A 26,720-nucleotide genomic window follows, 5' to 3' on the forward strand; every position below is an offset into this window, starting at 1 on the left:
TTTATCAACAGTAGTTTCACTTCGGGCAGCGTAGTGAGGGTAGGACATGGCCAGTCTGGGACGGTGCCCTCACTCAGTCTGGCAGTGCACAGGGCGCCTGTTTCCTGCTGTAATCGGGTCCTGAACTGCAGCCCGTGCGAGGCTGTCCAGGAGACCCCGCGCTGCCTGCACCTCTATCGTCTCGGGTGAGTTTGTTACAATGTAGCTATTTCTCTATTAATCCGAAAAACTGTTTGAAAGCTGCAGTATGTAAGGTCCGCGGAAAGAATGCAAATTCCACAGCTACCATATTCCAAAGGCTTTGCTGCTGCACGAGGCACTTGCCTGACCATTTTACACCGAATTCCCAAGCATACCCCCCTCATCCAAGAGTATTCCAACATTTACTCATATTTTTCTTGCAAGGAGATTCATTGCTTGCTGCGTAATTGTGTTTGTATTTACAAGCAAAGGATATTCGCATGCTTTGGTTGAGTTGGACACTGAATTTGTTGCGTAAGGATCAAATTCGCCTCAATCGATGGTTTGTTTTGAATGTCAAAGGCTGTGGCTAGCTGAACCTCTCAATATTGTTGATTGCTGGATTGCTAAAATGGCTAGTTAGCTAAGCTAACGAAAGCTGATGAGTTTTTAATACTTAGAATACATACTACAGAGACTGTAAAATTTAAGACATTTGTTTGCTCGTATCAAGACTTGTATATAGTGTTGTCAATTAAGCAAAGGCTAAAACATTCAAACTCTGCATGCAAATCATTGAAAAAACAAGGACTAGCATGTAGCAAGCCGCTCTCCATTCATATCCTGCGCACCTACTCAGCTCTGACCGAGTAATGGCTACGAATAATGGCTTTTGGATGTGCTACTGGGGGTACGCGATTCTTAAAGCATAGTTCATGCTTGTGCTTTGTATAGCGTGCTGCACTAGGCTTAGTGCTTAAAGTTAATGTTGCAGCTTACAATACAAAAGCTAACCCCCAACACAGGTACTTTGGCAGCCTGATGAAAACCGCGCGTTTTGTTGTTTGCTGTGAATCGCTGCACTACAATCGTTTAAAGTTTCTTTATTCTTACTAAACTGGACCTTTACTAACATCTGAGACTGTAACTAATCACGACTGACAAAAGTGGTTTTGTTATAAAACATCTCAACTAGCAGCCGATTGCTTTTGAGGCCAAAAACTGACTATACTTATTATTTTATAATTCTATACTCTTGTATATGGGTTCCCAATTAGTTTTGACCATGATCCATACAATTTCCATAGAAACACCCACTTTGGTAACCCTTGCTAAAGTTACCTAAATATTCTGCTGGTTTTGGATTCTAATAGACTATAGGCCTATATAATCCCAGGAATAACACTTGAGCCAATAGAGTTTTTTTTATGTAAATGGTATTGAGGACTTTTCTGTAGTCATGTATTTTAAAAGATCAATTAGCCTATTTCTTTATTCTTGCATCCTCACAAGGTTCCAGGATCTTAGTTTTTGTTTACCATCTAGGCTGTTATGCGACTGGTTTGTTAAGATTTAACATGTTATTTCTATTTTATTGCAGTTGTATTCTGTTTAAATTGACATCTGTTCAGATAGATAACCAATAGTTTGTTTGTCCAACTCAGTTGTCATGGATGATGAAGACGGCAGGTGCCTTCTCGATGTAATTTGGTAAGTTCCAAAAGTTATGGTGCCCTTGTAAAAAAAAATGTATGAAATGCATTTACTAATTTGGCCTTTTCTGGTCTTACTACAGTGACCCAGAAGCTCTAAATGACTTTCTTCATGGCTCTGAAACCCATGTGAGTATTTGCATTTGGATGAATTTTGGTTGTTTTTGAGGAGTTTCACTTGAATTTAAAGTCATACTTGTGGAATAGCTTCATCTCTTTTGTACTGCAATGATTACGTATCGCTTTTGCTCATTAACAACATCCTTGCGTTCTCTCAGCTCAGTAGACAATAGACATACAATTAGAAATGAAATTTCATAATTGTATGGTAATAATGGATGAATTCCACTCTGTGGAATCTTTGTAAAAATTTCCTTTTTACCTTCTTTCATTTGTTGGTTCTAACATCACAGTTCTATGTATATTTGCCCTTCTCCTGATTGAATGTCTTTCTGTCCTCGTGGCTTTGCTTGCTGCTTTGGGTACCTTGGGTTTCTATCTTGCTCTTGGTGGGTGTCTCTGTAGTTGGACACTGACGACCTTTTGGATGGTTCGAGTGATCCCTCCAACTCGTTCTTCTCTACCACGGGGGTGAGTAAAATCCCCCTTTCTCTTCCTTCACTTCATCTGTTGCCCTTGATGAAGCATGCTTCTCCTTCTAAATTTTAACACTAACACTGCAGGCACTGTCTCTCCGTAAACTTGTCTTTGGTTGGTGATTATTGTTTTGTGTACCATTGCTTTACTTTTTTCTATTTTTTTTTTTTTTTTTTAATAAGGGCCATGTATCAGAAGTCCAGCCCACAGTGCAGCTGTCGGCAAATGAGCCAGCAGGTCTGCCCAGAGTCAGCGTTGACCTGGACTTCTTGGAAGATGATGACATTCTGGGAGGATCCCCAGGCGGGGAAAGTGGTGGCAACGGTATTGGGACAAATCATGAGCCCTGTGACATCCTCCAGCAGAGCTTGGCTGAAGCAAACATCACAGAGCAAAGCCTACAAGAAGCGGAAGCTGAGCTGGACCTGGGTTCCTTTGGCATCCCAGGGCTTACACAGGTGGTACAGACATTGCCTGATGCCAGCCTTACTGGGGCAGGTGGCGCTGCTGTTGGTGTGGGCATAGGCGTTGGGGGAGCAGGAACTATTTTCACTGGAGCTGGGCAAAGTTCTACTGCAACTCCCCCCAGTGCTGCAGCTGATATGCTGGGCTCTGTGCTTGCTCAACAAGGTCTTCAGCTTCAACCCCAGGTGATGAACAAGGCCATTAGTGTGCAGCCATTCATGCAGCCTGTAGGTCTTGGAAATGTAACCCTTCAACCCATTTCAAGTCTCCACACACTCCCCAACGGCAGTCAATCTGGGCTAGGAATTGGGCCAATTCAAGTTGTGGGTCAGCCTGCTGTCATGACCATCAATCAGTCGGGGCAGCCAATTCTAACAAAAGCTATGGGTGGTTATCAGCTTCAACAGTCTGGACCAGAGATTTCAGGTGCTGGCTCTCAAGCTAGCATTGGAAACTCAAGTGGACTTCTCATCCAAGGTAATAAAGCCACTTTAGGATCCCCAGCTTTAAATGGACCTGCAGTTTGTGTCAGCAGCACCAACAGCAGCAGCAGTGGTGGCACAGTAACTGCTTCTTCTGGGCTTGTGGGCTTTGGCAGCACTTCTCTAACTTCAGGAATAGCACCCCAGACTCAAACTCAAGGTCAGATTATGCAGAACGTTATCATTCAGCGCACACCAACGCCCATTCAACCTAAACCCCCTCAAGGTGGAGCCATCCAGCCAAAGCTTTTCAAACAGCAACAGCCACAACCCACATCTCAGCCTCATCAAAATGATGCTCATAAGGCTCTTGGATTGCAACAGCTTCCTGTTTCTGCAGCTCAAAATGTAGCCTTTCTGACCGGAAAGCCTGGTTCTAATGTTGTCTTGAGCACCCCAGCCACCTCACAAGCCCCTCAGTTTCAACAAACACTATTCAAACAACAAGCAACACAACCATCTGGCAAACCCCTCAGTGTACATTTATTGAACCAGTCTGGAAGCATTGTTCTGCAAGGTCAGAATCCTCAGTTTGTTCAGCTGCAGGCTGGAGGACCAATCCTCACGCAGCATCCTGGTGGTCACATCATAACCAGCCATGGTCCTGGTGGGCAGCTAATTGCAAACCAGATTTTAACAACAAATCAGAACATCAACCTTGGGCAAGTCTTGACCTCCCAGGGTCCTTCTGGAGCAGCACACATCCTTTCTGGACCAATTCAATTCCAATCTGGTCAGATGGGCACCCCCACTCTCTTTCAGATGCCTGTCTCGTTGGCTCAAACTCATAATCAGGCTCAGACACACACGGTCACAGGCCACACACAGACAGTAATACAAGGCATGCCTATTCAGAACCCACTGATGTTGGGGCAAATGGAGGGGCTGAGCCCCGCAGTTAGTCTTCAGACAAACGTACAGCAAACTGGTGGTGTCCCGAGCAATAGCACTGCATCAGCGACCACAGTCCAGGGCCAGCCAGCAGAGTGTGTCACGGTTTTGGGAAGCACCACAGAGCAGATCTCTCATCCCACACAGATACATGGACCACAACCATCTGTTGTAGCCATGCAGCCTCCTCCCAGCGCCACTTCACCTGCCACCATACCTTCATCGTCTCCATCCATCTCCGTCTCTTCCACAATGCAAACAATGGGGCTGGTCTCCTCTCAAGCTCAGCAAAATCCGGGACGGCTTGTCTTCACCAACCAGGGCTCAAGCATGATCCTGAGCCAAGAATCTCTCCAGATGTTTCTACAACAGGTATGTGTTACATATTTAAAATGTCTGCATGCATTTTTTTTTAATTCACAATTAACAATGTCCTTAAATGCATAACTTGCTTGGAATGATGTTTGGTCTGATCTCCTTGGCAATTATTTTATTCTACATATTATTGCCCCAAGCCCCCTTTTTGACCACCCCTAAATGGTAAATGTACTCCTATCAGGAGCTGCAGCAACAAAAAGAGAAAGAGTCATCCCCCTCTGTGGGAGTGCCAGCATCTGTTATCGTCAGCGGCAACAACATCTCTCTTCCGGCCCTTGCTGTCCATGACAGCCACTTTACAGAGTCTTGGGTCAATCAGAGCCCTTCCCCTGGCCCCTCCCACATGACAGCAGTGGTAAAGCAGGTAGAAAAGCCCTTTATACTCAGCCCCACCCACCTGTCGCTGCTGCTGTTAGGGTTTCTTACCTTTTCCCATCACTGCTTTGCATTCCTCTTTTTAAAATTTTTTTCCTTTGATTTATGCTTTGTGTTGATGATTTTGCCACGTACTAATTTGCTACTACTACCAAAGTGAATATTTCGTTTTCTGTATGTTTTGTTCGAACAAAATGTTGCTTTTATTGCAACTTTTTGACACTTTTAAATCATAACTTTGACGGTTAGAAGTAATTTCAAACAGGAATTTGCATGTTTAACTATTTAACTATGTTGTTGATATTGCATGAGCCATCACTTTGCCCATCAGTCCATATCCCGCTTAACTGCTGTTCGTAAGACCCTTTTCAGTTTCTTCAAAATAATCAATTTAATCGGATTTCCCACACGGTCTTCCCCAAATACGACAGAACCCCATCTACTTTGCCCTTATAGAATTACACTGGTTTCTTTCTACAAGAAATATCTAATCTAAGTCTACTACGTTTTAGACTTGCGTTTGGTCTAAAATGCCCCTGTTTGCAATTATATTCACTGTGCTTCTGCATAAATAGTCACCCTTGATTCTTACTGCACAATTGTTCATGTAACATGTTGCAGGCTGTTGTTGATTTTTGATTAAGGTGTCTTGTGTCTTTATTTTCTTCAATGTTTGATAATTGCCCCCATTTTTATGCAGAAAGTTTTCCAAAATTTGTTTCTAATTGGCTTTAGGACTGAACAGTTGATGTCAAATAAATACAAACTTTTATTAGTCAATAAGTGAATTGTAAGTGTTCACTTATATGTACACCATGAACTGTGCCTTGATTTAGAAATACATTTTACATATTTTTTAAATTACACTTTGTTGTTGTTCAGTCCTAAACAGCAATATTGTTTATTTTGTATCCAATATCAGAACTTGCCTGGCCTGCCAGACTACATGCTTTTTCAAAGATGCTTTTTTAAAAGATATGTAATTTGGGAGCGAGCGTGATGCCATTGATTTCCCGATGGGTGTGATTGATAGATGGGATCAACCAATTAGAGAAACTCTGGATATGACGCAGGAACAAGCGGTAGGAAGTCTTTTTAAAAACATCCTTTTTTACAAGGAATGCTTCCAACGCTGTTTCTTGCTCCGGTTTTAAGGATTTTATATTTTCCAAATTATTTAAAACAGACAAAAGAGAAATCAGTGTATCGCTTGCCGTGCCGTCATCTCTAATGTTTTGGAAGAGAGCGCTGACAGCTTCCGTCTCTTGATGCAATGAACTCCCGCCTCTTGGTGTGTGAGTGGACCGATAGTGGTAAAATTGGGAAATGATTGGCTACGAGCAGCTGCCCAGATGGTTCTTCTTTTGAACAGAAAGGAGGAGTGTGGCTGGCCAGCCAGGCAAGATCAGAACTGCTATGTGCTTGCTCAATTATTGGCTGCAATTCTGAAGCGTCTGTGTTTTGGATAATAATTATAGAATAGTTTGGAATAAGTTCGGAAAAAAATATTTTGTAATTTACTATGTCCATTATGGTTTTACTTTTTAGGTTCCCTCCACTGGACATCAGCAGCCTCTGAAGATCCAAAACATGTGCCCTTCCCCAGCCATGGCTGCTCATCCCACAGCACAGCGTGTGTCGGAGAGCCCCCAGCCGTCTCAGTCTCCACTCACTTTGAGTCAACAAATGCAGTCCCCACACCAACAACAATCCCGACCACCTTCACAACCTCAGCCCCAGAATCAGACTCCTTCTCGCTCCTGCACACCCTCTCACCCTCCACTTTTTATTATTCATAATCAAACTTCAGAGTCTCCTCAGCCAACAACACAGCCACAGGCTCAAATTCAAGTTCAGTTTCAGCCGCAGCCCACTGCTCACCCCATCCCTCATCAGCAAGAAGTACCTTCTTTGTCTCAGTCTCCAAAACCCCCCACAGCACCAGTGGCTCAGCACCAGTTCAGTGCAGTCTCCATCAGCGCAGCGGCAAGTGCAGTAGTGAAGGCCCAGGTTCCCATTGTGGGCCTCTCTGCAGAACAACAGCACCACCTTCAATTAGTGACATCGCAAATCCAGACATTGTCAGCCATCGCTCAACCCTCACCTCAGCAAAAACAGCTGTTGGAAAAGCTACACCAGGTATTAAATTAGCTCTATTTTTACATGCATTCACTGTAATTGTTTGGCAACCGCCTAATTCCAACAGCATTTGTTTATATAAAACCGGGTTTCCGCGGGGCAGTAAGTCATTAAATTAATTGTGCCATAATTAAGACATGAAAAGCTGCCATTATATTAAAATTAAAATTTAAGGGACTTAAATTCACAAATAACTAAATTCAATGACATTGCTCAACTGTCAGGTTGAAATGTTGCATTTTTATTAATAAACTTTCTGGTGTGCGGGTTCCTTTATGTAACTGCAAAAATACCAGAACTGGTGTAGAATAAATTCAGCTGCAGTTTTACACCCGTTGCCCGTTGTTTCCAATTTGGCTTTGAATCAACATTTCTCCTCATTCCTCTGATAGAATGTTTACAAATCATACAAAATGAAATCGGCAACATTTTTTTCATTTGTGGCATTAAAAATGTACTATTTAGGCATTTAAAATGGCATTAAAAAGCACTGCATTGGACTTGCTGCCCCCTGTAAAAATATTATTGTATGTACTTGTGGTGTTGCAGAGATGGGGACTCGCAAGTCAGACTCGAGTTGGACTTGAGTGACTTAAGTCACTATTTTAAGAGACTTTTGACTCGGACTCGTCCCCTAAAGACTTTTGACTTGACTTGGACTCGTGAACATTATGAGTCCCTCGCGCACTTTATTACATGTGCTGTTTTGACACTTGATTCTGGCCTTTTTTTGGCCTTATGCTTCATAGGGATATTGTGGTGTTTTACAAAGACACTGATTATTGATTGTGTCTGAAAGATGTTTTAAATTTACAGGTGTTTAACGACTTAAAAATAGTTTTATTGTTCTGTGATTTTAATTGGTATAAAACATATAGAAACCATGGGACTTGACTTGAACTTGCGGGTCTGAGACTTGTGTGCATCTGTGTTGTTGTATATACTTTTTATGTTATTCATGTTACTCCTTTCATAGAACTGTTACTTTTGTTCTGTAGGTTCATCAGACCATTGTGCTGCAGCCCAAACAGCCATCTCGGCCTCAAATTCAACCTCAAGCAACGAGTCATTTCGTCTCCCAGCAAGATGTGCCTCTTGACAAAGTGATGTCGTCATCTAGTGCTGGTTTGCCTGCTCAAATCCCCCCAGTGCTGCAGCCAACGTCAGTAGTTGTGAAAACACCTGCAACAGGTGAGGACCCAATCGTCAAATATCATCAACCACACACTTGATTTTTCATTTTAATGAACTAATGTATTTGTTTTAGGAGCAAGTGACTTACAGGTATTCTCAGGAGCCCAAGGACCAGCTGGAGCAATGATGAATCAAACCATCACTCCTGTCAGCCTTAACCAGCCTGCACAGGTATGCACTGAATATAATTGGACATTGAAAGCTTTTGAACCAATCCCTCATGCTAATACAATAGGAAATCATCATTTGGAAATTGTGAATCTTTTTTACAGGTTCAGCCAAAGCCAGGAGTGATTAGCTCAGTTGGAGGAATGACCCTAGGTAAAGCAGGGGTGCAAATCCAAGTGTTAGGAACTGGCCAGGCTCAAATGCCCGCTCTACAATCCCCTGCTGCTGTACAAACCCATGTAAGACACACTCATGCACCTCTGATATTGCTTTCCCAGTTGCTGTTTTAGCTGTTTTAATCACAAGTTTATAATGCATTTTCAGACAACTATGAAGATGCCTTTCACTGCAGAGCCTAGCAAAGAAGCAAGGTAAATGTTATGGTATTTTGAATGAAACATCGTGGATTTCATGACTGAACAAAATAATTTGATAATCTACAGGTTGCTAGAGCAGCTAAGAAAACAACAGGGTTCAGTTCTTCACCCAAACTACAGTGCTCCTTTTAACACATTTGAGGACACCGTGCAAAGACTGCTGCCTTATCATCTCTACCAAGGGAATATACATTCCTCAAACGACTATGAAAAAGGTACATGCTGTCCTGTTGGTTTGTCATGTTGGTTACCTTTCCCCTCATACTGTACAGTGTATTTTATTTATTTTGATTGCAGTGGACGACGAGTTTGAGAAGGTATCCTCCATGCTTCTGAAGCGGACACAGGCCATGGTGGACAAATACAGACATTTGCTTTTTTCAGAATCCAAGGTAACTCCCTGAGCTGATAATATTGTTACATTTTATGCTTTATTGACTAGATTTTAAACAGTTTTCTTGCTTGTACTAAAGCAGAGACTGGGCCCTTCAGCAGAGATGGTCATGATCGACCGCATGTTCATACAGGAGGAGAAGGTTGCATTGGGTCAAGACAGGATTTTGGCCAAGGAGAGACCAGGTATTTTAGAAATGCTGATTAAGCCAAGAACCAGTATGTCTGTGAAAGCTCTCAGTGAAAATAGTGAAATAGTGAAAATTTTGTGGGTTTTTATCATTTTGATAAATGATTATCATAATTAACTATCAATTAAATGTATTTGTTTTTGTTGCAGATGAGTTTTTGGCAAATGTGCGCAAATGGGAGAGTACAGCGTTTTCCCCAGAGAAGTCTTCTACTTCTTCCATTGAAGCCAAGTCAGGAAGTCGAGATGCTGCTCCTTCTCCTCCACCTGCAGTTGCTGTGTGCTCCACTTCTACGCCAACTGTGACCCCAAAACCTCCAACCCCTCCGGCAACTGCGACTTTGGCTGCCCCTCCCCATCCTGTTTCATCCCCAGCTCCCGTCCCTCTTGTTTCAGCTTCTGTCCCACCCGTTCCATCTCCTGCCCCCACATCCACTCCAGCTCCTGCACCATCCCTGCCGCCTGCTACCTCTGCCTCTCCTTTCCCCCCAACCAAACTGGTCATAAAGCAGGGAGGAGCTGGAGCCTCAGTGTCCTGGTCCACCAGTTGCCCCACACCTCCCGTCAATACCACAAAATCGGTCACGGAGACCATTTTGACTCCAAGCTCCTCCTACAGTCTCGCGTCAGGAGCCTCCTCCTCACATTTTTCTTCTTCTCCTTTCAACTCAAAAATATCTGATGACGATGACGCTTTGCTGCAGCGAACTAGTAAACCACCAATAAAAACCTACGAGGCTCGTCGGAGGATCGGCTTGAAGCTCAAAATCAAGCAGGATCAGACGGGCTTCAGCAAGGTGGTTCACAACACTGCCTTAGATCCTGTGCACACACCTCAACCTCAGCACAGCAGTCAGTCCCCACAGCCATCCTCAATTCAGCCGAACGCTGCTGTACAAGACTCAAAAAGCCACCCTTCTTCCGCCTCTACTGTCATCCGGACTCAGACCTCTGTTTGCACTAGTAGTTCCTCGGTATGCCCCCCCTCAGTAAGCACTCAGTCTAAGCCAGATATTAGAAGTAATGCTTCCCACAAACAAGCCCCCTCTACTCTGTCCAACCCCTCTGTTCAAATGAACGGGACAGTGGAACATCACAGCGGAGGGGGGGTCAAAAACAACCCAGCTGCCACTAGCACTTCATCCCAAACCACATGTCGTCTGCCCCTTAGAAAAACGTACCGAGAAAACGTTAGTCCACGTGTTCGCCCTGGTATACCAGGAGGAGGCGATGAGGCTTATCCTCGAACCACAGACTCACCATCCAGTCACAAATCATCTTCTCCCCCTTTAGAAAGGACAGTCATTGCCAGTGTAAAGGTTGAAAAAAGAGAAAACAGGGAGCATGTGTACAGAGAGTCTAGTAATGATGTGAGCCGATTAGAAAGTGCAATGCATGGCCTGGACCGCGTGGACGAGGTCTTTAGCCGGAGTCTCAAAACCTCACAGCATAATGTCCCACTTTCAGACATGGACTGTTCCAAAGAGAGGCAGGGCGAGCACACAGACTTTGAGACAGGTGAGAGTAAGTACAAAAAGATGAAAAACAGACAGAGGGCAGGTGGGACATTTAGAATGGACCAGCACGCTCCTGGCCCCCCGCCCCCAGAGTCCTTCACTCGAGACGCTTTACTTCCTGCTAAACGCTGCAAGTCAGACTCTCCGGATATGGATAATGCCAGCTTCTCCAGTGGCAGTCCTCCTGATGACTCTCTGAATGAGCACCTGCAGTGTGCCATTGACAGCATCCTAAACCTGCAGCAGGAGCCCACTGGTCACGGCCCTCATATCAAAGGCAGACCTCACCACGATCACCACCACCCCGGGATCTCTACGTCTCTATCCCATAGACCCTCTGTGCTGCCGTCCGTCTCCGCGTCCTCCCTGGCCCCGCACCCTCAGGTCCGTGGCCGAGGCCACAATGGCAGCCTGGTGCCCCAGACTCAGAGCAGATAACAGGCCCTCACCCTGACCACTGACTCTGGGAACTACTTAATGAGACAGTGTATGGGGCTGGGCACTGAGAAAACGGTATCTCAGTATGTTCTGCTATGGTGTTTTGGCTTTGTTTGTCCATTTGAATTGTCCAGACATTTCTGTTTTTACCGTTTGAGGTACTTGTGTGAGTTTGTACGGGGAGTGCTACTGTCATGTACACGAACATGCCTGTATATTTTGTGTTCTCAGAGCCAAGCACGAGAAACAAAATGGTCAGAAATTGTCACTGTTTGCTTTTTTTTCCTCTTTTCTCTATATTATAATAAATTCTGGTTAATTTGATTTTTCTACATTCCCACTTTTCTATTTCTGCTGTTTCCTAAAGTGCTAAGCAACATGGATCTCAAAAGGCTACTCTGAGGTCAAAAAATGTTCTTTATCCATTTCACTCCATTGATATATAGTATACACTCGCAGTATGACATTTCACAATGTGCTCAAATGGCTTCAATTTGCTAAAACTGAATTTGACACTATTTCTTATGTTAAAGAAAAAATGGAATGAAATGTGACCTTTTTTAAATTGTAATAGCATCCTGGTAAATCAAGGCTCCTTAGTTTGTCCAGCAGGGGGCAGGTCATTTCAAGTCTTTCGTCCTTCAACAACTATTTTCCCCACCCTTATTTGTGTCTGCATTGTTTTTTTTTTCTCCTGGTGGACAATTCAAACTCAAACACAGCTCAGTGAAATGGAGGGGAAAAGGAACAATAATAATGTACAAAAAGACAGTAAGAGAATTTGAAGTATAGTATTACAGAATAATTTTGTATTGTATTTATTGTGTATAATGACACTTTTTAAAAAGAAATGTACATTTAGTAAAACTGTAAATTAAACATGGCTTCTTATGAAATGTAGGACCTGTTGTTTGTGTCTTTCTCACTCTTGTATTGGACATTTTTATGTGCCTATTAATGCTATTATCTTTTGGCGTGACTGTCAGGTGGTGGTGACTGTGTGCACTACATGAGTGTATTAACCAGTAGATGGTGCATGGAAATTTAGTCCCACTTTGAATATTTTGATGCCGGATGCTTTTACTGTCAGGGAGGAGCTAGCGCACACGGGGTAGCTTTATGTAAACCGAATCACACAAGGTTGGTCTTTTATGCATTAGCCTTATTTAGTGTAAAAACATTATTTGACACCCAACATTATTAACCCCCCCTCATCCCTGCAGGTCCACGCCCTTTGACCACAACCCATCTCAAACTTTTAGTGCTGCCCACAGTGTTGCATCCCCTGAAGAGGAGGCACTGGAAAGAGGGAGGAAAAGCTATCTCCAGTGTAGTGCTTGTGTTTGCTCTGTGCTCGTTTCAACAGGCAGAGGAAGGATCTGTGCCAGGTCTACAGCTCATCTGAAATACATTAAACTCTGGAGAAGAACCATCCTCTGTAATCTGGGATCCTATTTGCTGTTAGAGGAACACCCATATATGCAGCAGCTCCTCCATTTGGGGCTTTTGAGAACAAATCTTTTCCTACAGATGCCAGAAAGCGATCCTAACCCTTGAAGAAGCTCTTCTTATACAATTCTGGTAAATACTCAATGTTTTTGTCTTCATTTGATTTATTTGCATACCGCTTTGGTTCATTTAAGGTCGCTGTGAGCCTTGAGGTTATGCTCTAGTTTCCATACTGAGAAAGGAAACTTTTATAGCCTACAGCTTTAAGATTTGCTGGTGAAGAAAAGCAAAGGGGAAATCTTGATTCTATTTCCAATGCATTTCTGAATACAGAAGGGTTAAGATTTCTATGTCATTCTCATAAAAAAAGGGTCTTGTGACATTAGTTGATTTGCTCTCAGCAAATTAGCTCATGTCTGTCGATGCATGTCCTGCTATGTCTCTCTTTGGCAATCTGTTCAGCTCTTTAGGTAACACTTGGCGGTTATTCCCTTGTATGGACTCTTTTTCCGAGCCATATTTTCCCGCAAGAGTGAATTATTTGTGTATGTTATTCCTGATACACTCAGAAAACTGCTGGGGTCCAAAGGAATGACTTACTCATTTCACTGCAGGACATGAGCTGTGCCTGTGCAAATCCTGATGCAGGGTTGGGTTTGCAAGTTTTCCATTCTCCTCTAAATTTTTTCCAGGCATGCACTGACAATACTTAGTCACTGGGTGGGCGAAGCTGCATCCGATTAAGCTTTTTTGCCTTTTGATGTTGATGTGTGTTCATTATTTTACAGGGGTTTCGTTAACACAAAGGGCTACTTTGACCGGAGATCATCTCATGAACAATAGCAAACTATCTCCCCTATTACTTTCCTAAGCTGTGAGTGTTTCTGAAGGAATCCAAGGACAAGTGAGAGGCATCAGGATAAATACAGGAAACACCTGAAGAGCATCTGCCACAGGAAATACAGCCCCAAACATACACACGTCTTTGAAATCAAAACATGTCTCGTTGGGGAAAAAAGAATGTGAAGAAGGCACCTGAAGTGATCCGCACTGTGACTGAAGGGCTCAAGTCTCTATATCGAAAGAAACTGCTGCCTCTGGAGCAGTATTATGGTTTTCATGACTTCCACTCTCCCAGTCTGGAGGACGCAGACTTTGATAACAAACCTATGGTACTGGTCGTTGGACAGTATTCTACTGGAAAGACAACATTCATAAAGTAAGAAGAAAACAACATCTTAAATAACAATGTCCATAAGGGACATTGTTATAACTTTGTTTCTGTCTCACTGTCCATATTGACAGGTACCTATTGGAGCAAGACATTCCTGGAAGTCGGGTGGGACCTGAACCCACCACTGACTGCTTCACAGCCATCATGCATTCGGATGTGGAAGGAGTCATCCCAGGAAATGCTCTTATTGTAGACCCCAACAAACCTTTCCGAAAACTCAACCCTTTTGGAAACACGTTTCTTAACAGGTCAGTGAGAATCTTTACATTGCCACAAACATCCATTGAAATGGTAAAAACGTACGGACTAAGGGAGTAGAGATAGCAGATGGAGTTTAGCCTGTTGGAATTTCTAGTTCTTTTGCCAAATGTCAGACACGGGAGGCACTTGCCTTATTTGTGGAAAATCTGAGTAAGGGAGAGATATCACCAGAGAGGGCGATGAAAGCTGATGTACTCAGAGAGGAACTCCAATGTGTGCAAGTTCAAAGATGGGGTCAAAGACAGCCCCCAAAGACAAGTATGTGAGGTCATCAGCGATGTACAGGAATCACATAAACATCTCAAAGCTTTCAAAAAGACAGAAACGGCGAACAATATTCAAGCTGGAGAATTCTACTTCATGTCTAGGAAATATTTCTGTCAGAGAAGTAGAGCTTAAGCCCACAAGTGACAGAAACATAAAGAGCCTCCTGTTAACACAGCGGCAGTGTAAAAGTGTGATGATGGTTTTCCATCAGGGGCCCTCTGTCCCTTAGCGGGGTGTTTGTGAATGTACTTGCGTCTCTCCTTTTCTTTGACTTCCTGTTCTGGAGCCAGTGGACTCGTTAAGTTCATAAACTACAGGAAGCCATGTTGTTGTTCTAAGCCGCAAACTGTTAGCACGCCTTATTGTTTGATTCTGGCACTAGTGGTCATTTTCCTTCAGGAAACCATGAGTATTGAGAGCCTGTTTCAAAACAATGGTCTGCAGGAGACCAAAGGGAGGAGGTGGAGGGCCAATCTGGTCCTTGCATCAAATCTCTCTCTCTCTTTTTTTTGTTGTTTTTTTGTTTTGTTTTTACTTTTAAAGACAATTTTTCAAAGTTGCTGTATGTGCCTCTGTTTGCTACTGGCAATGCCAGGTTCCAATGTGCCCAGATGAACAACCAGGTCTTGGAAAGCATCAGCATCATTGACACGCCTGGAATCTTGTCTGGGGCCAAGCAGAGAGTGAGTCGAGGTGAGAAAGACAAAAAAGGTGAGGAGGGGGTGAGGGGTTTTCAGAGACACATCCCAAACTTCACCAAACCATCTCCGCGTCTAACTCATGACAGCCTCACGGTGTCACAATCTCTCCTGGCAGCAAACCAGGAACTCCTCTCTCAGCAGTGCACTCAGCAACAATAAATGTTAATCAAGAGCAGAACTAATGCTGTAACAATTCTGCTGAGAATACTGTTGAGCACTATCACTCATTTAATCATGGTTTCTAACATACCATCATGCATTAAGTAACAAATAATCTTAAAAGCATGATTTACTAACTAACAGTTCAGAAATACTTTCACACAGATGGTAGGCAGGCAGATGTGGTTGATATTGGTTCACTTGCAAATGTTGCAGGGGTGGAAGAATGCTGCAGCAATTCCTATGGCTGAGCCTGGAGTAAACACATTTTTTCGTTTAGCAGCTGTATAATTATGCAATTAACTACTATAGTATAAAATCAACCATTTTATACCATATACAGTATCAAGTATTTCTATTTTTATGTGCAGCACTTTGGAAACTCTTGTGCATAAAATGTGCTCTGGAAAATAAGTTGTATATATATATAAATATATAGTTTTGATATGAAAATATACACCAAAAATATGTGACACGTATACAAATAATAAGCATTTAGTGTCTTATATTAAAATTAAGTTAAGTAAGGAGGCTGGGTTTGTGTCTGTGTTGACCTTGGTTCCGTTCCTCCTCTCCAGCCTCTCCAATGTGTTTTGGGTATAATTTTTACTCACGGCAATTTGTTTTTGACCCGAACAGGCTATGACTTCCCTGCAGTGCTGCGCTGGTTTGCAGAGCGTGTGGACCGCATCATATTGCTATTTGATGCTCATAAATTGGAAATTTCAGACGAGTTCGCTGAGGCCATTGGCGCACTGAAAGGCAATGAAGATAAGTTGCGTGTGGTGCTGAACAAGGCCGATATGGTGGGGACGCAGCAGCTCATGAGAGTCTATGGTGCCCTGATGTGGTCCCTGGGAAAGGTGTTTGGGACTCCAGAGGTTCTGCGGGTCTACATTGGTTCTTTCTGGTCTGAGCCACTGATGGTTGCTGACAATCGTAAACTCTTTGAGCTGGAGGAGGAGGACCTGTTTGCGGATATCCAGAACCTGCCTCGTAATGCAGCTCTGCGCAAACTCAATGACCTGGTGAAGAGGGCCCGACTGGTCAGGGTCAGTGCTGTGCCAAACTCACAAACCATTCATGAATAACACAACGTCCTGAAGTTTTAACAGTGATCCTGTTTTCATGTCTCCTAGGTCCACGCACATATTATCAGCTATTTGAAGCAGGAGATGCCCTCTGTTTTCAGGAAAGATAACAAAAAGAAAAACCTCATTTACCAGCTGCCAGTTATTTTCTCTAAAATTCAACTGCAGCACAACATCTCCGCGGGAGACTTTCCTGACTGTGCAAAAATGCAGGTTTGTCACTCTTTTAAGCATTAATAGATTGAGAGGAGATCCAAAGTTTTTTCGGGAGGTACTTATAGCCCTCTAATTATTCCATCTTTTTAAAATAATAGCCGAGATAATTGTAGTATCAGACTGCAACATAGTAAATTACAAGTAAGGGGGGGGAGTTCTGAAAATGTATTGAACCTGCTTAACTATAAAGCCTAACTTTCTTTTCTAACTTTTCCCTACAGGAACAACTGATGGTGCATGACTTCAGCAAATTTAAAACCTTAAAACCAAATTTGATGGCTGCCCTAGATGAGCTCCTGTCAGGTGATATTGCCAAATTGATGCCCCTTCTGCGACAGGAGGAGCTAGAAGCAGGGGACCAGCCTGGTGTGCAGGGAGGGGCTTTCCTGGGCTCCCGTGCTGGACCATTCGGTGAAGGAGACCCCTTTGCTGAAGAGAACGGAGAAGCAGAACAGGAGGAGTTCTCTTGGGTAGTGACGAAAGACAAACCAAAATATGATGAGATCTTCTACAACCTGGCTCCCAGTGAGGGTAAACTGAGCGGCAACAAGGCAAAGGACTGGATGGTGAGTTCCCGCCTCCCCAACTCAGTACTGGGACGCATCTGGAAGCTGTCAGACGTGGATCGTGATGGCATGTTGGATGATGAAGAGTTTGCCCTGGCAAGTCACCTGATTGAAGTCAAACTGGAGGGCCATGGATTGCCCCCCGAGCTGCCATCTCGACTTGTACCCCCGTCTAAACGCAGACAAAAGGGTTCAGATGCATAAAGACTGAAAGTTTTTTCACTTGTGCTACTGTTTCTATTTACCCATGCTGAGATGCTGTATGCAATTTCTTCTTTTACTTTATATTTAAGTGCAACATTGGCCTAGATTTCACAGAAAATGGTTGTGCTGTAAAGAGAACAGTTCTTGTAGCTTTTGCTTGGCCTTGAGGTTTTCTTGTATAATGAGCTCTATTAAAATTTGCTAAGCAGAAGTAAAGTTTGACGCCCTCTAAGAGAGCTATTATTTAACATAAACTAAAGTTAACAAAAAGCCATCATTACAATTAAACATTTATTCAATGACTAAACTTCTCAAGATAAATTGATATCAGAAAATATATTTGATCTAATGTTTGTTTTACTAAACGATGAGTTGCAAATGTAGCCTATTCTTCCACTTGCTTTATCACAAATATGAGCTGATATTTTCAAAATACACTGTTCAGCAAAAAAGAAAAAAAAACTTTGTATGTTTATAACACAAAAGAAAATAACATGCTGAAACTTTTGTACTGGACTGACTATAGCCTACTGACTACTGTGCACCTCCTCACCACATCATAATCAAATAAAGTTTTCCAACTGTGCGTTGTCTCTGTGTGGCCATTATGTTGATAAATTGTGTGTAGCCCATGTGTAGCAACATATATTTTGACCAAATTGTCCTCATTTTTATATCAAGTTCCTTTGGTTACTTGGAGACCAAAAAAAAAAAAACAGTGACTCACTCTCTCCCTTGCCAAGTCCCCGTACCACTATTTTCCAATTTACTCTCTCCTTCCCACCAACCTCTCTCAAACTGTAACATACGGGCCATTCATTTTCACTGTTTGTACATCTTTCAGTGAGGTTAGCCTGTGTAAACGGTGCAGGGTATGCCCAAATATCTATCCTGCATGCGTGTGACACAGCCCTTACGCATTCGCAGAAAGAGGGGTGGCCTGCCTGGGCCTTTCCACTCCTCCATGGAAAGAAACACAAATGAGAAACAGGCAGTCCAGTTCTCTCCTGCTGCCTCACAGTGACTCAGATGTGAAGAATGCAGAGGGCTGGCCTAGGAGTTATTAATATCTCCTTTCCTAGGGTCCGCTAAGTTTCCTAAGGCTCAAGAACAGGAGCAATCCACTATTATGGTGGAAAAAACATTAGTGACATACATCCTTATTTGGACACTTAATGAGCTAAACCTGCATTCTTTACCACACCCTTTTCAAAGCTAAAGGTGAAGATAAACACTGTATGTAGCTATTGCTGTTTATCTTTGCGGTACAAATTATTGCCTTCATGAGCCAACAATAGTCTTTGTATAATGAGAGATCCTAGTTTTTGTCATCTAAAGAAATAAATCTCGCAGACAGCCAAGGTACTGAACCGGACATCAGCAGTGAAGCTGACTCAAGGATATTGGGGTCCCCGTTTACGTCACTGTGTTTACATGGGGAATTCCTCACAAAAAGGCCTTCTCTCAAAGAATGGATGCCTTTGAAAAAGAACGAGTGACACCTGGTGGACGTAGGGCGATTCGGCAAATCCTAGTTAAAAACACTGTTCAAGACCACACAGATAACAAACTAGGTTATTGTACTCACAATAATGCCGAAAAGCTACATATAGGATTCTGTGTTATTTGTTGTCGTAGAACCACACCTGTTTTTATAATAAATACACACTGATGTTCTCTGTGAAATTTATTTATATAAAACAAGAAACATTTAAATGTTTAATAATGTTTCAGATGTTATGCCACATTGTTACAATAGCAATGAAAAACAAAGGTTGACAAAAGAAATCTACTTCAAACTTCTTGCTGAAAAAAGTAATTATTCATAAAGCGTGACAGATATAGTGCTTAGAAATTGAAATGATTTTTAATGTCCTTGATCTGCTTCATTATGTCTCCTATCTGCTGTGCCTGTTCTCTGAGAACATCCTGCACAACTTTCTTCTGTTGGGCATTCAGCTGCACTGGGGTCTTCTCTGCTGCCTGGTCTTTGCCAAGTTGTGTCTTTTGGTACTCCATCTTCATGTTCACCTGCTTGATGCTGTTATCTAGGTTTTTTAGTTGATCGTTAATGGACTGGAGCTCTTTTTTCATGTCCTTTTCACTGCTTGACAAAATTGGAAGTTGGTTTTGAAGGCTACCAAGCACCTTTTTAACACGGTTTGTAATAGTCTCCTGCCGATACTTTGCATCCTCGTACTTATCAGCCAACCGCTCTGCTGCCTCCGTTAGACTCTTCTTCTCCTCTCTGCACAGAGCTAGTTCTTCCAACTGCTTGTTCTTCTGACCTCTGAGCAGCTTTACCCTCTTTTGCAACTCTTCACGGGCCATGTCCTGTTTTAAGATGTATTCCTCCCTGAACACTTGTGTAGCTCTGCTGAGGAGTTGCAGGCACTCCTCAGGGGGGGGTGGTGTGTCTTTATCCCCAGCTTTCAGAACAATAGGATTGGTTGAGCTGCGCATCAATATATTACGAATATGCTGCTCAAAGGAATCATCCGCAATGGTGCGCAGAGGTGAGCTGCCCAAGCCTGGCCCAGGATGGGAGCAAAGCAGGGGAGGAGAAGGAGGGCGGATGGAACTCAGTAGGGGCAACAGGATGCACTCAAAGCTGTTGGTGATGCAGATCATCGTAGCCCCCAGAGAAAGATCTGACAAAATCACAAAGCCACGCACTGGGGCTGACTCACTTGTCGGTAGAGGTTTTGTACAAAGGATGTGCTCCACAATGCAGCGCTTCTCAGCCGCCAGCTCTTGAAGACTGTCCTTGTCCTCTTCGCCCGAATGAAGAAACTTTTGCAACTTATTTATCCAGATGAGGCCTACACTGTGCACTCCTGCCTCATGGGTGCAGTGATATCTATGCTGGCACAACGGATCTCTGTGCAGTTGAATGAGACAAGTGAAGTCAAACTCCTGGTGCTCTTCATCCTCTCCAGTAGCCACTTTAAGAGTGAGCTCCAACTCCACACACTCAAACACGTAGAGGGCTGGCACTGCATCTGAGCTCGCAATCCACTTTTCAACCGATTCTTCCTCCTCTTCAGACTCCAGCACAACACAATGATACAGAGTGCCTGTTTCCGTGGCAATGATCAGGATGCTGGGCTCACATGGGAGACAGAGGATGGAACAGGCGTCGTACCCGTAGTTGTCCTCCGCAGCAGGGTACATAGGGAGAGGTCCAACTGGCTTGCTCAAAGTGATTCCGTTGCTCTGGCTTGTGTAGCTCAAATATGTCTCCCCGTTTTCGTAGAGGATGTACAGGGGGTAAAGAACGTGTTCTTTGGAGAGATGTGCAGCCAGTTTTCTGGGAGCAGAGCAAACTGGTCCGAAGTCAAACGCCACTGCAATTTCTCCAAGAGAGGCAGCAAAGGAACGTGCTGGTTGATGAGTTGAGCTGTCATCTTCGGACTGTGAAAGTGATAGGATTTTAGCTGGGGTCTGGGGCGACTTCAAACTGTAAAACCTGATTGTGTTGTCCGATGTGAGGAACACCAAGTGGGGCTCTCCTGTCTCGGAGGGGAACCAGGCAGCCTGCCGTAGAGTCACGGAGGGCGAACTGGTGAAGAAACGTTCCGCCACTGGGATGGTTCTGCAATTGATTTCGCTCTTTCCGCCCTCAAACTCGGACTTTTTACCCCAACGCTGGGGCAGCTCCAGCACACAGACACCTCGCTTGCCGATAAGTGCTGCATGATGTCGAGTTGGACTCAGTAGCACTTGGCTTACCTCAAAAAACGGAGGATTAATGCACATGAGGGTCTGATACTTTCCGTTGCCGGGATCTTCCTGAGACACGTTTAACTGTCGCAGATTAGTCGTGTAAAAGGCGCGCGATGCTTCATCCCAGAGAAAAAGGTCCCCTCCCACACAAAAAACGAGATTTTTGGCTACACCTCTCTCGATTCCGTAAGGCTCTCCCTGGAGATTTTCACGGATTTTGGTAAATATTGCATGGTCTGGCAAATCAGTTCGCCACTGTTCGGTGTTGGTTGCCGCCATCTTGAACTGCCAGTCCGACGCGAAAACAGTTCATGGTAACGCGAGAGTTTACGACAGTCCTTTAACGTATTCCGTTGCCCGGTGCCGTGCATTTTGCAGAATCACTATGGCGCTGAAAGAGACTGCGGGACTGTATGAGACGCTTAAAACGGAATGGAACAAGAAAAACCCAAATCTGAGTAAATGCGGAGACCTTTTGAGCAAACTGAAGGTAAAAATGCCTTGCCGTCTTCTGCCTATATTTCTACACTGCTTAACAGATACAGTTTTATGTAAATCTGGTCATCTGTGGTAACTGAAATAGCTAAGGAAGCTAACCTCTGCTAATTAAGCTAACATGTTTTCATAATAAAATATGCCACCAAACATTATTGTTCTCTGTGTTTTTGTTTGATTATTTGAATGGCACATACTCTCCTACACACCGACACGTCACCACAAGTTTAAACTACTACTCTTGTGTTATGTTGTTGTTATAATAGGAAGATGAAGATGGTGTTGCATTTTAATGTTGATGTCAGCTATGTGGATTACGTACATTGAACTTACTTACTTTATACTGTATTCTACAGGTTTCATTACTCGAACTTAACTTTCTCCCAACAACCGGGTCTTCACTCGCCAAACAACAGCTCATATTGGCCCGTAAGTAGCGTTTTTTCACTGGATGCTTATTTAAATGACAGATTATTTACAGTGCAAGTCTTTTTTACAGAAGCAATGCCCTGTTTGTAAACATTGTTTTGACCCACAAAAGAACTATTTTTGATCTATTTAATAAAGTTGTGTGCTGTGTTGTGTTACTACAACTTGTATCAAAGCTGTGAAAGTTACTATTTACTGATGTGTTGCAGGCGATGTCCTGGAGATCGGAGCTTTGTGGAGTATCCTCAAGAAGGACATTCCCTCTTTTGAAAGATATATGGCACAGATAAAATGTTACTACTTTGACTACAAGTAATTTTTCTCCCAGTGCACTTTTTGATTTTGTTAGGGGTTATTACTGACTAACACCCATTGTTTTCCAGGGATGAACTACCTGAGGCGGCCTACATGCACCAGTTGCTTGGGTTGAACCTGCTCTTCCTGCTATCACAGAATCGAGTCTCTGAGTTTCATACAGAACTTGAGAGACTAAGTGCCAAAGATATCCAGACAAATGTGTACATCAGGCACCCAGTGTCTTTAGAGCAGGTTGGAACTATTTTCTTTGTACAGATATAATGTATAACAGTACTCCCTTAAAGGAATAGGCCACCGTTTTTACATACTGTGATATGTTCTTACCTAACCTTAGACAAGTATATATATAACCGTCTGGTCTTTGTCCGTGCGCTCTGTCACGCAAACGGAGCACATACGCAGCCTCTCCCACATGTCATATAGCTCCAAAAATGCTCACGATAGAAGCTACCAAGCTCTCCCACGTGTTGCCTATTTAAATAAAGTTACGTGAAGTGTTTTCATGCGAAGTATATTTACACAGAAATGTAACATGTCGATTTCATAAGCAGATAAAAAGGGGTACTATAAAAAGAGGCGTAATGATACAGGAGCACAACGTCCGCGCAGTAACTCCTAAAGACTTCCCCCGCTCACTTCCGTCAATAGAAGCTGCGTGACTTGTAGAGAGCCTTTTACAACAAGCAGAAAATGTATTTTCGGAAAGTGCTCTCGCATTCCTACCTCATGGTAGAGGTCCTGAGTCCTGTGTCGTCGTCCGGGGTGAGTTGGAAATCTGTGAAACATTACTACACTATATAGTTTCTGCTTGTTATCACAGCCCGGCACGATGCACGGAAAAGGCATTGTTCACAAGTTATCCACGCTTCTTCAACTGTTCTCTGTTAGCTCTCTACAAGTCACGCAGCTTCTATTGACGGAAGTGAGCGGGGGAAGTCTTTAGGAGTTACTGCGCGGACGCTGTGCTCCTCGTATCATTACGCCTCACAATATAGTCCCCCTTTTTATCTGCTTATAAAATCGACATGTTACATTTCTGTGTAAATATACTTCGCATGAAAACACTTCACGTAACTTTATTTAAATAGGGAACTCGTGGAAGAGCTTGGTAGCTTCTATCGTGAGCTTTTTTGGAGCTATATGACATGTGGGAGAGGCTGCGTATGTGCTCCGTTTGCGTGACAGAGCGCACGGACAAAGACCAGACGGGTATATATTAACTCGGCTAAGGTTAGGTAAGAACATATCTTAGTATGTAAAAACGGTGGCCTATTCCTTTAACAAACATATGTTAGTACTAGTTGCCTGAACTGATGTTGTTCTTTTGTTTAGTACCTGATGGAAGGAAGCTACAACAAGGTATTTCTTGCAAAAGGCAACATACCTGCTGAGAGCTACACCTTCTTTATTGATATTCTCCTTGACACTATCCGGTAAGGGCCATTTTGGTACTCCAATTGAATTACATATTGTTGTCTTTTTTGTTATAGTTTATTGCCTAATTGCAATAGTCACATGAGTGTTTTCCTGAAGTTGAGGATTTATCATAAGTAGCTTTAAGAGACCGGTGTGTTCTTGTATATATTTCAGGGATGAAATTGCTGGTTGCATAGAGAAGGCATATGAACAAATCCAGTTCAATGAAGCCACACGAGTGCTTTTCTTTAGTTCTCCTAAAAAGATGACAGAATATGCCAAGAAGGTATGAATGATCTTTTTTTTCCGACTGAAATGTAATTTGTTTTGAAAGTATTATAATACTCTTTGTATTACAGAGGAAATGGACCTTGAGCACTGATGGATGTTACTCTTTTACAAGTCAACAGCAGCGCACAGAAGAGGTGACCATTCCTTCTACAGAACTTGCACAGCAGGTCATCGAATACGCAAGGCAGCTTGAAATGATCGTGTAATCTGTGTTAATACTTTAATTTCTCATCTAATATATTCACTGGATATAAATGTTGGTATTCCCATTGACTTAAATTCATAGATAGAAACAGTGTCTGTTCAATAGCATACAGTACTTCAACACAGTGATTGGAATAAAGTCTCCAATTTTCCAAGGAGATTAAACAAAACAACAGATATTTTTACTGCAAACCTTTTATCCTCGGGGAAAGAAAAGCAATTACCAGTGAATTGTGCCCCGATAGCAGTTCTTTTTTTTCTTCTTTGTAATCCCAACCTAACCTAAATAAACTTTTTGAATGAAAACCTTTTTCTGCATAATTTCCAGTTCAATGGGCCTTGGTCAAAAAAACTTGATGTGCAACATTTTAAAACAAATGAATAATTTAAAAAAAATGAAACTTGGCAAGCTAATTAAGTTGAAAAGGCTGACATATTGGTGAACTGTCGTGTCACACCTGGCATTTTGGCATGAGAGTCGAAGTAAACAAAAGACAAAGTCATATCTAGATCTATAGATGCAACGTCTTTTCATCCAGTATGTCATCCCTATTCAGTGGGTTGTGACGCTGGCCGTCTTGATGCAAAACCATGTATTCTTTTGAAAGGTGCAAAGTCCTCAAAATGGTGTCCAAAAAAGTCAAGTGACTGTGATATATATATATATATGTATTTTTTTTACATCCCATCTCTAAATCATGTGCGATTTCCCATTTTTATCATCTAAACCCTTAAAATATTTGAAAAAAAGTATTCTGCCCGCTTTTAACCCCTGACCCCCAGCCTCTATTGTAGACCCATACAGCATATGTATCCATTGACTTACATTATTATTTCAGATTTTGACCTTCCCTCTCTAGATGAAGGTCAAAATCCTTTCCCCTGCAATTTCCATATTTCATGCTTCAAACCCCTTACTTTAAAAAGCCACACCACGTAGAATCTAACACAATAAATAAAACTGAAATACAAGCATTTATTATATGACAGATATTTTCATCATTGAAAAACAATGTTTATCTCATAAATGTAAAAAAACCCGAAGTGGGTACGTCTCCAGCTCGTCTCCATGGAGATGTGACTAAAGGCAGCAGAATTTGAGATTTATACAGGTTAGGTCCTTATCCAAATCTATTCTTTGATTACTCACTGCAGAAATAGCATTTTCTGTGTTGAGCTGGTCATTAGGAGTTTTGTTCTGATGGCAACTGTACAGTCCAAAATGTTACGCAGTGTGCCTTTAATGTAATACCAGTAATTGTCCATTTTTGCCACTTTTTCCCCCTTCTGTGCCCTATATTACAGCCCTTTACCACAAACAGGCAGCATTGGACAATTCATGTCTCGAGATCTGTTTTTTGTTGTTTTTCCTCTAAAATGGTTTTGATGTGCTGTCATTGAGTTTCTCTGAGTCTGAATGATTGGCATGAAAAAATATAGGAGTGTATCTGTGGGTGGATGACCAACAGGCTCCAATCTCCTCATGTAAAGACAACATATTTGTAAAACAAGCTAGAAAAAACAACACAACAGGGAACAAAATGATTTTCAAGCAATAAAAATGAACATTCTCATTTTTTTTGGGTAAAAATGTGGAGATTACAAGCCACTTTGACTGAATCTCTCATATATTCAATGAATTCTTATACATTTAATTGGTACCACTACCCTCATGTACTCAATGACCTACTGTGAGTGCATGGGTGTGTGTGTTTGGAGACCGTGGGAAATGTGTGGGAAGCTCAGCTGATCATAAAAAAAGTTGCATTCAGGGACAATATTTAGAAATGTTCCTGTTAGAAAATGGGAAAATTAAGGGTTCCTCCTTATCATGGAAGTCTATGGGCACAACTAAACAAACAGACGTTTCACAAAAATAAAAAATGTCGTAGTAAAGCCATAGTTAAAAAAAAAAAGACACATAAGAAAATGATTTCATTTTATTAAAAAAAAAAGTTTTATTTTTGACAACAGAAGGCCATCTAAAGGGTCACAAAACAAAAGTCCATCAATGTTTGAAAATGTTATGGTCGTGTAAAACATTGAAATGCAACATATGCACTAAACACTCCCAAAGGAGGCATTTTGTTGACAAGACATAAAGGGTGATAATTATTTTAGTTTTATTCACATGATTTTTTTGTTATTATTCATTATACATTGATAATTCTCCCACAGTGCACTCCTCTATAGTTTAAAGCCACACCGTGTAGAATTTTACCCTATAAATAAAATTTAAATACAAGCATTTATTTTATGACAGATATTTTCATCATTAATAAATTCCTCATAAATGTACAGACAAACATGTGCTTTTGCTGTGAGCGACTGAGCTCTCCTAAGACTTGACTGTATCTGTAGCAGGAGTGGGTACGTCTCCAGCTCGTCTGCATGGACATGTCGACTAAAGTCAGCA

The 26,720-nt window shown here is 42.4% G+C and overlaps 4 protein-coding genes across 7 annotated transcripts; 3 read left to right on the forward strand and 1 right to left on the reverse strand.

Annotated features, from left to right (window-relative positions):
* Window positions 1–123: 123 nt before the first annotated feature.
* On the forward strand, window positions 124–12,169 carry bicra (BRD4 interacting chromatin remodeling complex associated protein). 3 transcript variants are annotated; one of them, XM_079578849.1, is made up of 15 exons: window positions 124–185; window positions 1,626–1,671; window positions 1,757–1,802; window positions 2,199–2,264; window positions 2,453–4,480; window positions 4,668–4,850; window positions 6,410–7,000; window positions 7,999–8,191; window positions 8,268–8,365; window positions 8,467–8,601; window positions 8,687–8,733; window positions 8,806–8,954; window positions 9,037–9,131; window positions 9,213–9,318; window positions 9,473–12,169. In XM_079578849.1, exons 2-15 carry the CDS (start codon window positions 1,631–1,633, stop codon window positions 11,275–11,277), a joined length of 5,583 nt encoding a protein of 1,860 aa, XP_079434975.1. In that variant the 5' UTR covers window positions 124–185; window positions 1,626–1,630; the 3' UTR covers window positions 11,278–12,169. The 3 variants fall into 3 exon arrangements, with proteins under 3 accessions (XP_079434975.1, XP_079434977.1, XP_079434976.1); XM_079578851.1 differs by lacking the exon at window positions 4,668–4,850 and having other exon boundaries at window positions 9,473–12,168; XM_079578850.1 differs by lacking the exon at window positions 2,199–2,264 and having other exon boundaries at window positions 130–185.
* Window positions 12,170–13,724: 1,555 nt separating this feature from the next.
* On the forward strand, window positions 13,725–17,982 carry ehd2b (EH-domain containing 2b; the record flags this gene model as incomplete). 2 transcript variants are annotated; one of them, XM_079554799.1, is made up of 6 exons in its annotated part: window positions 13,725–13,945; window positions 14,032–14,208; window positions 15,084–15,199; window positions 15,988–16,400; window positions 16,488–16,652; window positions 16,877–17,982. In XM_079554799.1, 6 exons carry the CDS (start codon window positions 13,725–13,727, stop codon window positions 17,423–17,425), a joined length of 1,641 nt encoding a protein of 546 aa, XP_079410925.1. In that variant the 3' UTR covers window positions 17,426–17,982. The 2 variants fall into 2 exon arrangements, with proteins under 2 accessions (XP_079410925.1, XP_079410926.1); XM_079554800.1 differs by having other exon boundaries at window positions 15,084–15,181.
* Window positions 17,983–19,152: 1,170 nt separating this feature from the next.
* On the reverse strand, window positions 19,153–21,430 carry nup88 (nucleoporin 88; the record flags this gene model as incomplete). The annotated part of the gene is made up of 1 exon (XM_079560678.1): window positions 19,153–21,430. One exon carries the CDS (start codon window positions 21,428–21,430, stop codon window positions 19,274–19,276), a length of 2,157 nt encoding a protein of 718 aa, XP_079416804.1. The 3' UTR covers window positions 19,153–19,273.
* Window positions 21,431–21,490: 60 nt separating this feature from the next.
* On the forward strand, window positions 21,491–24,440 carry psmd8 (proteasome 26S subunit, non-ATPase 8). Its single transcript, XM_079560689.1, has 7 exons — window positions 21,491–21,641; window positions 22,003–22,075; window positions 22,285–22,387; window positions 22,459–22,624; window positions 23,726–23,826; window positions 23,984–24,095; window positions 24,169–24,440. The coding sequence occupies exons 1-7, from the start codon at window positions 21,537–21,539 to the stop codon at window positions 24,304–24,306; spliced, it is 798 nt and encodes a 265-aa protein (XP_079416815.1). The 5' UTR covers window positions 21,491–21,536; the 3' UTR covers window positions 24,307–24,440.
* The last annotated feature ends 2,280 nt before the right edge of the window (window positions 24,441–26,720 follow it).

This window comes from Gobius niger, assembly GCF_951799975.1.
Source record: "Gobius niger genome assembly, chromosome: 1".
Classification (NCBI taxonomy): domain Eukaryota; kingdom Metazoa; phylum Chordata; class Actinopteri; order Gobiiformes; family Gobiidae; genus Gobius; species Gobius niger.

Bases quoted from the DNA above. Each gene is read 5' to 3' on its own strand.
- psmd8 (XM_079560689.1), top strand. From the start codon at position 21,537: ATGGCGCTGAAAGAGACTGCGGGACTGTATGAGACGCTTAAAACGGAA. The intron at 22,388-22,458 runs GTAATTTTTCTC...ATTGTTTTCCAG, and splicing joins TGTTACTACTTTGACTACAA to GGATGAACTACCTGAGGCGG. The intron at 22,625-23,725 runs GTTGGAACTATT...TCTTTTGTTTAG, and splicing joins ACCCAGTGTCTTTAGAGCAG to TACCTGATGGAAGGAAGCTA.
- bicra (XM_079578849.1), top strand. From the start codon at position 1,631: ATGGATGATGAAGACGGCAGGTGCCTTCTCGATGTAATTTG. The intron at 7,001-7,998 runs GTATTAAATTAG...TTTGTTCTGTAG, and splicing joins TGTTGGAAAAGCTACACCAG to GTTCATCAGACCATTGTGCT. The intron at 8,602-8,686 runs GTAAGACACACT...ATGCATTTTCAG, and splicing joins CTGCTGCTGTACAAACCCAT to ACAACTATGAAGATGCCTTT.